The sequence below is a fragment of the Salvelinus sp. IW2-2015 genome, linkage group LG32 (genome assembly GCF_002910315.2).
Source record: "Salvelinus sp. IW2-2015 linkage group LG32, ASM291031v2, whole genome shotgun sequence".
Taxonomy (NCBI): Eukaryota; Metazoa; Chordata; class Actinopteri; order Salmoniformes; family Salmonidae; genus Salvelinus; species Salvelinus sp. IW2-2015.
The window spans coordinates 37,727,974-37,740,703 of NC_036871.1; the positions used below are offsets into that span (position 1 = coordinate 37,727,974).

Here is a 12,730-nt window from a genome sequence, read left to right on the forward strand (position 1 = left end):
CACACCATCACACCTATCCATCAGGTCTACACACCATCACACCTATCCATCAGGTCTACACACCATCACACCATCACACCTATCTATCAGGTCTACACACCATCACACCTATCCATCAGGTCTACACACCATCACACCTATCCATCAGGTCTACACACCATCACACTCATGCATCTGATCTAAGGGACAATTTTTGGATTTGAGGTGACTCACCTGGTCAGGATTCGGGTGAGGATGACAGGAATCACCAGAGAAACTGCCAGGAAGCCCAGGATGGGGCAAACATGCATGGCCCTGGATTGGCGCGGAGGCAGGAAGACGTGCCACTCGCGGGTGAACAGCTCCACCTGTCTCTGGAAGGAGTTGGTAGTCGTGTTTGTAGTGTCTGAGGTGTTGCCGCTGGTCTCAGAGGAGATTCTGCTATGTCTCTCAGCGTGGCCAGAGCTGTTGTACCAGGTCCCAAAGGCACAGAGGAGAGACAGGACCACTTGGTTCTCTTCAGCGGCCATCTCTACAGAGCTAACGTGCCGTGTCTCCCTCTTCTTTGTCCAGTGTCCACCATCCCCGACCGACTGTGTCAACAATGAGTTTGAGGAGATCGTGTTTTTCTTTTCTATCAGGCCATTAGAGGTGATGCCACTAAGTGTGAAGTCTTCCATTAGGCAATCCACAGATCCGTTTGTTATTGGTCTCCTTGGACACCCAGATAAGGGCAAACAAGTCTTTAGAGGCAAATGGACAGAAATGCTACTTTGCCATAATATTACGGTCATAAAAGCCCAGCTGTTGGGTGCTTATGTAGCTTGTTGACATCATATAATGTGTGACGATCATGTAGGTTGTATTTGGGTTATGTAGAATTGATTCAACCCCACCTACATTGTTTTTAAAACAAGCTCAATGTTCAGTGCATGAAACAGTCCCAGCTGCTTTAAAAGTATATGGGAAAGCAACAATAACAAGTACATTCTCAAAGTAGACACCCGACAAAACAAGCCATTTTAAAGTCTCCACATAAAGAGGAATATGGTATGCGGAAATAAGAGGCGCTGAACCTGCCAATGACGTTTCATTATTTGTGGAGATATTAGGAAAGACATTCCAGAACAATCACAAACATATAAAACAAATATCATGGCCCCAAGACATGCTAATCTCTCTCCATTACAATAACAGGGGAGGTTAGCATTCCCCCCAAGACATGCTAATCTCTCTCCATTACAATAACAGGGGAGGTTTGCATTTTATTTGGGGGGTATATGATATTTGTGCTTCTGTAACTTTCTCACTCATCATTATTCACAATTCTTTCAGGATTATCCATAATCAATGTAGCATCCACATTAATGTAGAAGTGTTTAGAAACACATGATATTCTTATTTACAATAAAAGTGACTCCAAACTGACACAATACATTATGTACCATTCATTTCTATTTGGGCACAAAATAATCTGAAACACAACCAAAACAAACTGCAAATGCATCCAACCAATGTGTAGTCACAAACTTTATGTAGTCATTGCGTGCTATGAATATGGGAACAAATATTAAACTTTTGACTCCTTTAATACACATAAGTGAATTTGTCCCAATACTTTTGGTCCCCTAAAATGGGGGGACTATGTATAAAAAGTGCTGTAATTTTTAAACGGCTCACCCAGTATGGATGAAAATACTCTCAAATGAAAGTTGACAGTCTGCACTTTAACCTCATAGTTATTGTATCATTTCATATGCAAAGTTCTGAAGTACAGAGGCAAATCAACAACAAAAAATGTGTCGCTGAGTCACTGTCCCAATACTTTTGGAGCTCACCGTATATGCATTGACACATGGAAAATAGCTTGGCAATAGTACCAATTAAATGAAAAAAGGTTAAAAAGTGAAGCAATTAATGTTTTTGTCTTAAAAAGTTATGGTCTTTTCAAGGCAGCTTTGGGGTTGGGGAATGATTTTGCACATGGCAAACCGTGAGTCACAGGAGAACATAGTGAGCTTCATTAGGTAAAAATATTTGGGGACCAATGGTTTAGGCTGGGCACTCTCACAAGAATCTCTATTAAACAAACCCTCGGCCCTCTCATTCCTCTTTATGGGGTTGTGAGTGTGTGGGTCTTTATTTCTAGGCYACAGTGACCTGACTGAGCCTCCTGCGTCGGTGCAGCACCGCCAGCAGAGTATCAGAGATATCCCTATACCACAGACCATACAGGTAGGGAGCACAGGCCCTGGGCAGTAGCATCAGCATACACATATTGACAGTGTTGATCCACACGCGGATATCCTGGCTGACCTCCTGGCGCTGGTACAGAACCAGCTCCACAGTGAAGACCAGGCCCGGGCTGAAGTAGAGCAGGAGCAGAACCCCGTGGGCCAAGAGGGTGACCCGGGCCCGGGAGTAGCGGCTCTGCCAGATGCCCTGGGTCTTGGTGACCCAGTAGAGACGGCCGTAACAATACAGGATGAGCAGGGTGCAGACAACAGCTCCCATGGTGAAGTAGATGTGAACGCCCACCATCATCTCTCTGTCCATCTTGCCTATGGAGATGAGAATGAGACACACCTCTGACCTCTGTGGGGCGTTGTCCTCCATCACCTCCATGACGATGACCAGGGAGAGGGGGTACATGGCGGCTAACAGCCAGACCCCGACTAGGATCTTTCGGGTACGGGCCGGGGGGAGCAGATCGTGGTAGTGGAGGGGCCAACGTACCGCCACGTATGTATCCACCACCTTTAGTGTGACGGTCAGCACAGCACAGCAATACGCCACGGCGGTCACTGCCGAAACCAGCTCACAGAGTACCCTCAGCATGGCTACCCCCAAAGTATTACAGACTACAGTAACGAGGTTGAGGGAGAGGAAGAGCATGTCTGCGGCCAGGGTGTTGGCCAGGAGGAGGTAGCGGGTCTCCTGGCGCAGGGAACGGGAGAAGAGGATGCAGGCCAGGACGATGGGGTTGGCCAGCAGGGTGGCCAGGGTGAGAAGGGAGGCGGGTATCAGGAAGAGCTCCAGGTGCCAGCGCTGCAGACTGTCATACCACTGGTGTGAACTGTTGGCCATGGCTGCCATGTTCTCTGATAGAACCATCTGGAACTGTGTGGTTAGATGCTGGGTCGTATTCATTACTGCACAATGTAGCAAAACGTTTTGCAATGGAAAACGAAAACAAGCGTTAGTTAATGGACAAGATCAGGTAGTCCCTCCCTGTTTCAGTCCGTTCTCCTCCGTTTGGTGCCAAGTGAATACGACCCTGGACAGGGCATCTGAAGTGAAGGAGGTCCTTTCTTTTTTTCCCCTCTTGCGCCTACCTGTGGATTGAAACAGACAGTAATGTAACTCTGTGGACGGGTGCAGGACGCCTTTCCTAAAGATGGTCCTTTCTTTCTGTGGCAAATCAGATGGACTGAAACAATGGTAAAAAACGTAATCTAAAGTTAGAGCGGGCCTAGCCTTTTACCAGTGATTTAGAACCTAATACATTGTATTATTATTATTGTTATTTATTACAATTGATATATCTAGATATCCGAAAGGTTGCTGGATTGAGTCCCCGAGCTGACAAGGTAAAAATCTGTCGTTCTGCCCCTGAACAAGGCAGTTAACCCATTGTTCCTTGGCCGTCATTGTAAATAAGAATTTGTTCTTAACTGACTTGCCTAGTTAAATAAAGGTTATATAAAATAGAAAAATATGCTTATCTCAGTCTTTTTGGCTGTCTAGGAAAGCCTAGATGTTTTATTACACTAAGATGGAGAGATTTCAAACCCATTTGACCCTCTATGACTGTCAGCGTGTACCTTAATTAACAGACTGATTAAAACAAACAGCGGCGTTCATCTGAAGGAGCTTATCTCTGCATTATATGGACACAGGCACTATGATGGAGAGGCCTCAGCAAACTAGTTTATTTGAAGTTATTAGGTAAACATTCTTCAATATAGCAGACAGCTAATATTTCAATGGAAAGTAATCTGCTCTCCCTCCCCCCTCTGTCCCTCTCTCCCTCCCTCCCCCCTCCCTCCCTCGCACAGGCAGAGCGTAGATGTCATCTGCTTTGCAATTTACACAAGATATTTAAATGAACGACAAGATTAATCTCGCATGAATTCAAAACCAGTGTCATAATCACAGTCTTTTCTGTGAACTTTGGTGTCTAAATACACAGTTACTATGTTGATTTACAAGGTACGTTTCCACCACCTTTAGTGTGTCAGCACAGCAATACGCCATGACCTTCACTCCCGAAACCAGTGCACAGAGTACCCTCAGCATGGTTACCCCCAAACACATTCTCATTTAGGCTACATCATCTGTTCTCCCATCCAGCGCCTACCCTATTTAGCTTTAGATAGATCAAGAGACATTCAGGGTGGTATGGCTGCTAAATATCCATTATCACTCAACTCATAGCTGCCAGTCATAAAAAACATATATACATTTTGAATGATATAGCAATCTATTTAAAATAGTTGATCAGTTCACACCTTTCTATTTATAATTATTTAGTGACAAATGATCTAAGCATTAATATAAATTATGATTTTGACTGTGTCACATCAGACTTCATGCTTTAGCTTCTTAACGCAGTTTTAATCAATAAACTATCATTACAAAATAAATGTTGTGTATCAACTTTTCTCCCTTGTCTACAACATGAACACAAAAGGAAAAAGCCAGTCAAGTTTAGACACACCTACACCTATCGACAAGAGTATCGATCAACAAAACCCAGTCAAGTTTACAGACACACACCTATCGACAAGCGTATCGATCAACCAAAGTCAACGTTTCATTCATGTAACCAGTTCCCGTCAACAATAAATAACAGTCCAAAGTGATTTTCTTACCTAATTTTCAAAGTAATGGCTGGCATTCATCCATTAGTCTTAATGCTTCTATAAATCAATGATCCAGCGACTGACTGCACCACTTGCCTTATCAGCCCTGATGCACTGTCTGTTGACTCATAGAACATAACACAGGGATGTATAAAGACATGGCCACTTAGCTGTTTCACAGAGACACGGGATGCGTCTCATTCCAGGAAAGTATGTATCCTCCACTCCTGCCTGGTTCGTGTAAGTTTAAGTCAACAGTGCCACTTTCAGTTTCCACCATATTGCTTTCACCCATAAAACCCTATAAGGTTTACCAAGGTCGAAGAGGGGAGGGGAAATAACTTTGTGGAAGGAAATGCAGCCATAGATCATCAGTGAATAGGATCACTCTCCCCCTCTCATCCAGACAGTTGGGACTAAACTAACAGTGCAGGTGTAAGCCATGCCAGTTCAGAGTGTTCTTATCCATTAGCCCTCCTGGTGTTGACATCATCTGATCTCATATCCGGATGGGACAGACACTAATGACTAAGCTGCCATATGCTTGCCCTGGGCCAGGCCCTGACGGGGAACACTATGGGCTGGGGCCAGGCCTGAACAGGGAACACTATGGTGCTGGGGCCAGGCCAACCCTGACGGGGAACACTATGGTGTTGGGGCCAACCCTGACGGGAACACTAAGGTGTTGGGGCCAGGCCTGACGGGGAACACTATGGTGTTGGGCCAACCCTGACGGGGAACACTATGGTGTGGGGCCAACCCTGAACGGGGAACACTATGGGTGGGGACAACCCTGACAGGGAACACTATGGTGCCGGGGCCAACCCTGACAGGTAACACTATGGTTGGGCCAACCCTGACAGGGAACACTATGGTGCCGGGGCCAACCCTGACAGGTAACACTATGGTGTTGGGCCAGCCAACCGTGACAAGGACACTATGGTGCTGGGCCAACCCTGACAGGGAACACTATGGTGCTGGGGCCAACCCTGACGGGAACACTATGTGCGGGGCCAACCCTGACAAGGAACACTATGGTGTTGGGGCCACCCTGACAGGTAACACTATGGTGTTGGGCCAGGCCAACCGTGACAAGGAAACAACACTATGGTGCTGGGCCAGGCCAACCCTGACAGGGAACACTATGGTGCTTGGGGCCAACCCTGAACGGAACACTATGGTGCTGGGGCCAACCCTGACAGGAACACTATGGTGCTGGGGCCAACCCTGACGGGAACACTAGGCGGGGCCAACCCTGACAGGGAACACTATGGTGCTCGGGGCCAACCCTGACAGGAACCTATGGTGCTGGGGCCAACCTGACGGGGAACACTATTTGGTACTGGGGCCAACCCTGACGGGGAACACTATTGGTGCCGGGCAACCCTGACAGGGACACTATGTGCTGGGCCAACCCTGACAAGGAACACTATGGTGCTGGGCGCAACCCTGACAGGGAACACTATGGTGCTGGCCAACCCTGACGGGGAACACTATGGTGCGGGGCCACCCTGACAGGGAACACTATGGTGTTGGGGCCTAACCCTGCACAATGGGTAACACTATGGTGTTGGGGCCAGGCCAACCGTGACAAGGAACACTATGGTGCTGGGGCCAGGCCAACCCTGACAGGGAACACTATGGTGCTGGGGCCAACCCTGACGGGGAACACTATGGTGTTGGGGCCAACCCTGACAAGGAACACTAAGGTGTTGGGGACAACCCTGACGGGTAACACTATGGTGCTGGGTACAACCCTGACAGGGAACACTAAGGTGTTGGGGACAACCCTGACGGGGAACACTAAGGTGTTGGGGCCAACCCTGACGGGTAACACTATGGTGCTGGGGCCAACCCTGACGGGTAACACTATGGTGCTGGGACCAACCCTGACGGGGAACACTAAGGTGTTGGGGACAACCCTGACAGGGAACACTATGGTGCTGGGGCCAACCCTGACGGGTAACACTATGGTGCTGGGACCAACCCTGACGGGGAACACTAAGGTGTTGGGGACAACCCTGATAGGGAACACTATGGTGCTGGGGCCAACCCTGACGGGTAACACTATGGTGCTGGGACCAACCCTGACGGGGAACACTATGGTGCTGGGGCCAGGCCAAACCTGACGGGGAACACTATGGTGCTGGCCTCAAAGTGTCCACTTCACTTTACCCTAGTGTTGCCATGGATACCTGGACAGGTAAATAAGCGAATGGGCAGTCAGGTGCAGTTTTGAGAATGAGATGAAAGTTGTTGCCATCCCAACAGAACATGTTCATGGGTTTTTACAATTGTGTGTTTGTTCAATGAGCGGACAGTCATTAAAGGCAGACACCGTATTACTAAATGTTCATACAACAGCTCAATAACAGTCAAAATAGTCAAGCAAAGGCCAGCAATCAAAATGGAAATACTTTATTTCATTTTTTTCAAGTGATAAACAGCTAGATCATTTTAAATATCCATTCTGTTTCAGATATCACCGGTTCCTCCCAGTCTTTAGCCTCATTTCTTTCTCCTCTGCCTATAGCCAATTTTCATATCTTCCTCATCTTCGTCTTCCTCGTCATCATCATCACTGTCAGCTCCCATGTCCCTCTCCTGCTCATCATCCTCCTCCTGCCATTCTCTCGTCATCAGCTTCTGAAACACCTTAAACTCCTCCTGTGTTGCCATGGCGATGTCAGTGAGGTAAGTTTCCTCGGTGACGGCTAGGATGTCTTTGAGTTTGGGGTTGACTATGAGAGTCTGGCCCTTCTTGTCTGGTGTCTGGTACAGCCCCCTGCGCTCCAGGAAACTGTGTCTGCAGCGTACTTCCTCCAGGGTGACACGGAACACCTTGGACTTCACCATCTCCGCCTGCTTGACCCCCATGCGGAAGTAAGCGTACTGCCGAGAGGGATGGGGGAAAAAGGTGTAAGAACACAAAGAAAACTAGTGTGAAATGTTCGACATAAAGGACCAACATACTAAAAAACATATGGCATTTGTAGTTTTCTTGCTGATGTAGCATTCAATTCTTTACTGTCCCAATAGGGAATTTTGCATTGAGAATCGTATTTTTCCATGGCAAAAATGCAGTGGTGTAAAAAGTACCCAATTGTCATACTTGAGTAAAAGTATAGAAACCTTAATAGAAAATGACTCAAGTAAAAGTGAAAGTCACCCAGTAAAATACTACTTGAGTAAAAGTATAAAAAGTAAATGATATTGCTAAAATATACTTAAGTATCAAAAGTAAAAGTATAAATAATTGTACATTTCTTACAGCGTCATTATCTTGTTTTTAWTTTTTTTTATTTACGGATAGCCAGGGGCACGCTYCAACACTAAGAATATAATTTACAAACAAAGCATGTGCTTAGTGAGTCTGCCAAATCAGAGGCAGTAGGGATGACCAGGGATTTTCTGTTGATAAGTGTGTGAATTAGGCCATTTTCCTGTCCTGGTAAGTATTCAAAATGTAAAAGTACTTTTGGCTGTCAGGGAAAATGTATGGAGTAAAAAGTACATAATTTTATTTTGGAATGTAGTGAAGTAAAAGTTGTCAAAAATATAAATAGTAAAGTACAGATACCCCAAAAAACTACTTAAGTAGTACCTTAAAATATTTTTATTTAAGTACTTTACACCACTGCAAAAATGAAAACACGAAGCCAAACTCTAAAAACATGCTGGGCCGGTTGTAAACTTTCTCTATCTGGCCCTTTGCAGTATGGAGAATGGAATGTCTGGGTGTTACAACAGAGAGACCTTGCAATACTTTAACATCAAAAGGTTGGAAATAATATTTCTAACGAAAATGATGTGGGAAATGGTTGGTGGGGCTCCAAACAACAATCATGTCAAATCAGTTGTTGTTTTGTGATATCATTAAGGACGGTATAACTAAACAACAGTAACTCTACAAATGTATACGACCCAGTTATCAGATTTACATCTAAATGTTTTGGAACTTATATGATTAAATATGAAACTATTTGTGAGAAGATGAAATATGATTTAAGCCTTCTAAAAGAGTTAATTGTTTTTCCTAAGAAACTTTTGCCCAGTCATAACCACGCCCGCGTGAGCACAGACATTGTGGCAACGTGAYGGAACCGCCCTCCAAGGCGGTGCATAAAAGGACTCCTAATGAAATTTGCATTACACCAGTACATTGCCGGGTTGCTACTGGCGTGTAAAATGGTTTAAAACTACTAGACCAGTACATTGTCGGTATGCTACTGGCGTGTAAAATGGTTTAAAACTGCTAGACCAGTATACGTGCAGTGCGAGCTGAATACGTGACAAATGGTCTAAAACTACAAGACCTCTCTGTAACTCGACGAGTGAAGAAGACTAGACTAAGACACCGCCTGCAGATCTGCATGTAAAGTAGTCTAGAACTTTGGCCAAAGACACGAGGAAGATCTTATCAAACGACCATTGGAACGTCTGATATATCCATTCTAACAAACACTTCCAGAACAAAGAAAGCCTACTACTACAACTGAGGACATTGTGACCTCTGGTGGACAACCAGAGACTTTGTCAAACTATTCGTCACAGACGGATCGAGTGGTTTCAACAGAGACGACAGACAGACATCTTGGCGTAAATACATTGCAATTCTTTTCGAATGAACGGTCGTTCATGTTCAAAGTWTTCACATTCCCATGAGCGTATTATTCAACTGTATGTACGATAGTTGAATTCCTTGGTCTCTCCTCCCGCTCTTTCTTTCCCCACCCCTTTCATTGTGTAACAAGCCGTCATATCGGGTTAGTCCACTAGGAACTTTTCATCGCATTATGTTAGTAATCAACGTATTATCTTTCTTGTGTGTTTATGTAATTCTGTGTGATTATTTAGTAAATAAATAATGAAGTCAAATTTGTGTATCGCTGAATCATCTTTTAGACTAGGGTTCGTGCAAATTTGAAGTCAACGACGTTCAGAATGAGACTGATATGTAATAATATTTCATGGATGACTAATATGATAATGATATGTTATCATATATTCTTGAGTTAATACGGGAAACGGTAACTCATTAAAAAACCTTTTTCCATGGTGCCCCAAGATTGCTAATGAGTTAATTGTTACATGAATCATTTAATCACGTAATAATTCAACATAGTTAATTGATTTCATAAAATAACCGCCATCCATTAACGACAGCCACGTCACCACACTGCTGTATGTAAAATACTGTGTGCTGTAGCCTGGAAAATAAATATATGTGACTCTGGATGACAACATGTTTGTTTCCAACATCAGGGCTGTTTTCCTAAAGCAGTTAAATGTGTTTCGTGTTTTGTTTCTTTGCCACGATACTAACGAGTATTGCGATAATGGTATTGCCCCGGCCCAATATTTTGGTATCAACCACATCCATATATACCTGCGTCCTCTCTCCTCATCTTCTCAAAACCCATTGGATGAGTGAGTCTCTCTGCTCTGACCTCATCCAAAGGGTTTTGAGAACGGGGTGAGAGGAACGCAGTTCATCAAGGATATTAGATTGAGAATCTCCATATAACTCCCATTGAGTGTGACCTCTGACCTGGAACTTGTACTCCAGCTGTCCCAGGTCGTCCTGCACCACAGCTGGAGAGTCTCTGATGATGTCAGTGGCCTGCTGGACGGTGAAGGCACACTTCTCCCTGAGGAACCTGGCCACCGTGTTCACCCTCCTCAGAGGCAGGGTCAGGATCTGGGGGTAGTGGCTCACCACCCGCTGCAGACTTCCTGGAAAGAGACAAACAGGGGTTACAGAGCATCCATGGGAAATGGGTGGAAGATGTTATGCACATATACATCCAATGCAGTGGAGGCTGCTGAGGGGAGGAAGACTCATAATAATGTCTGGAATGGAGTGAATGGAATCCAAAACATTTGTTTGATACCATTCCAGCTATTGTTATGAGCCGTCCTCCCCTCAGCAGTTTCCACTATACAATACCTTTGTGAATATTGTAGATATACCAAAAAACACACATACATATATATTTAATAACAATCACTTACGTCAGTTATGCATAGTATAATTCACTGGCTCTGACCATCAAATGATACATGACACTGCACAACCTGTGAGAATAGAGCGCAGGTTCATCCTCTCACCTTCAAGCAGCCCTAGTCTCCTCAGGTTGTCCATACGTTGCTGCAACTGAGTGCCCTTTACGTAAAACAACTCTGGACACTTCTCCAGGACTTTCAGCACACTAGATGGGTTGAGGCCCAGGACGAACAGAGCCATGAGTGTGGAAGAGGCATATTCACTCTGCCCTCCTCGACCCTTGGTTGCTGCCTCTAAGAGTTGATCTGCCTGCGTGTCTGTGAAGCCCATGTCAAGTAGAGCCCGTATGGATAGCTCCCTGCCCGGCTGCAGTTGGAGCTGTGACAGGTCAGTATGTTGATGCAGGGTGCTAGTCTGGTTGTGGGTGGAACAGAGGAGTCTGCATGTCATCAAACCTCGTTGTCGTACATTGTCACTCCTAAGGATGGTTCTTAGGTTCAGGACAGGGCAGGTTGCATTTCTCAGGGTCCATTGCAGAACCTGCAGAAAATAACATAATAAAGTAGCAGATGTGTAGCTGGAAATGAAAAGAATGGTAGCTCGGTGGTTCACTTTGTAACATACTGTTCAGACAAGGACTATCAGGTCATGCATTCAAACCTGTGGTGTCAAAATACATTACTTGACCTAGCTAACCATCAAGCATACTAGCTATCAAGCTAGCTAGCGATGTAGTATAGCTCCTCAAAACCGTTATCAAAGTGTTACAATGGTTAAAAATATAGACCTCCATTAATTCATCATAATTAACATTTACATTGTATCAGCACAAAATCTCTAAAAAATAGTAAAAAGTAGATGCCAGCTTACCAGACGTCCGGTTGCTTGAACGCTCATGTTTGTTCGTCTGCAAAATATCTCCCCCTAGACTTGTGCACTAGCATAAGAGACCGTTCCGTCCATAAAAATCAACATTGGTTCTGCCTCCTCTTTTCAAGTTTCACTGTATAATAAGTGCATTTATAGTTGATATTATGAAAAAGTAGTTAACGCTAGAATCCTTGACCACACTCAAATTGAGCTTATGGATGCTGACCAGCCGTGTCAAAAGTATAGTTAACCATGTTGAGGCTAAACATTGACATTCACATGGTTTACACAAATTGGAGTTAAACAAGCTTATATTTCATGTTCTGATGGGGTATGACAGTTGAACAAAGCACATGAGGCGTTTAACATTATTTAACAATTTGTATGCATACACTCCCCTACGCATTTATACGGACAGTGAAGCTAAAGCATTTAATTCCGCTCTATACTCAATAGCATTTTGGATTTGAGATCAAATGTTTTATATGAGGTGACAGTACAGAATGTCATGAGGGTATTTTCATCCATGTTTTACTGTTTAGGAATGAAAGCATTTATGTATCTAGTCCCCCCCCATTTGAAGGTAACAAGTATTTGGACAAATTCACTTAGTGTATTACATTTAGTATTCGGTCCCAGATTCCTAACACAAAACGACATCAAGTTTGTTGGATGCATTTGCAGTTTGTTTTGGTTGCGTTTCAGATTATGTTGCACCCAATAGAAATTAATATTAAGTAATGTAGTCATTTTGGAGTCACTTATTTTAAAGTATTTCTGAATACAGTTACATTAAAATGTGGATGTTACCATGACTCCAGAAAATCATGAGCGAGRAAGTTAGACAAATATCATACCCCCAAAAAGGCTAACCYGCCMTGTAATGGTGAGAAGTTAGCATGTTTTGGGGGCATGCTCTTCAGGCAGCTAACTTTATCACAATTCATTCATGATCATCCCAGAGTCGACATTAAAACGAACAAGTGTTCAGAAACACTTATTCACAATA

At 44.4% G+C, this 12,730-nt stretch overlaps 3 protein-coding genes across 3 annotated transcripts in view; all 3 read right to left on the reverse strand.

Moving 5' to 3' along the window:
- LOC139023438 (uncharacterized) overlaps positions 1-659 on the reverse strand; it is a 4,944-nt gene extending 4,285 nt beyond the window's left edge. The window contains exon 1 of the mRNA XM_070436591.1: positions 214-659. Coding sequence (XP_070292692.1) covers positions 214-659 — 446 coding nt within the window. The remainder of the gene's footprint in view (positions 1-213) is intronic.
- A 1,385-nt stretch (positions 660-2,044) lies between these two features.
- On the reverse strand, positions 2,045-3,129 carry LOC111956465 (probable G-protein coupled receptor 148). Its single transcript, XM_023976903.2, has one exon. It carries the CDS (start codon positions 3,127-3,129, stop codon positions 2,125-2,127), a length of 1,005 nt encoding a protein of 334 aa, XP_023832671.1. The 3' UTR covers positions 2,045-2,124.
- A 4,117-nt stretch (positions 3,130-7,246) lies between these two features.
- mterf4 (mitochondrial transcription termination factor 4) lies at positions 7,247-11,807 on the reverse strand. Its single transcript, XM_023978000.1, has 4 exons — positions 11,722-11,807; positions 10,956-11,391; positions 10,396-10,580; positions 7,247-7,736 (listed from the first exon to the last, which is right to left on the reverse strand). The coding sequence occupies exons 1-4, from the start codon at positions 11,746-11,748 to the stop codon at positions 7,353-7,355; spliced, it is 1,032 nt and encodes a 343-aa protein (XP_023833768.1). The 5' UTR covers positions 11,749-11,807; the 3' UTR covers positions 7,247-7,352.
- Positions 11,808-12,730: the final 923 nt, after the last annotated feature.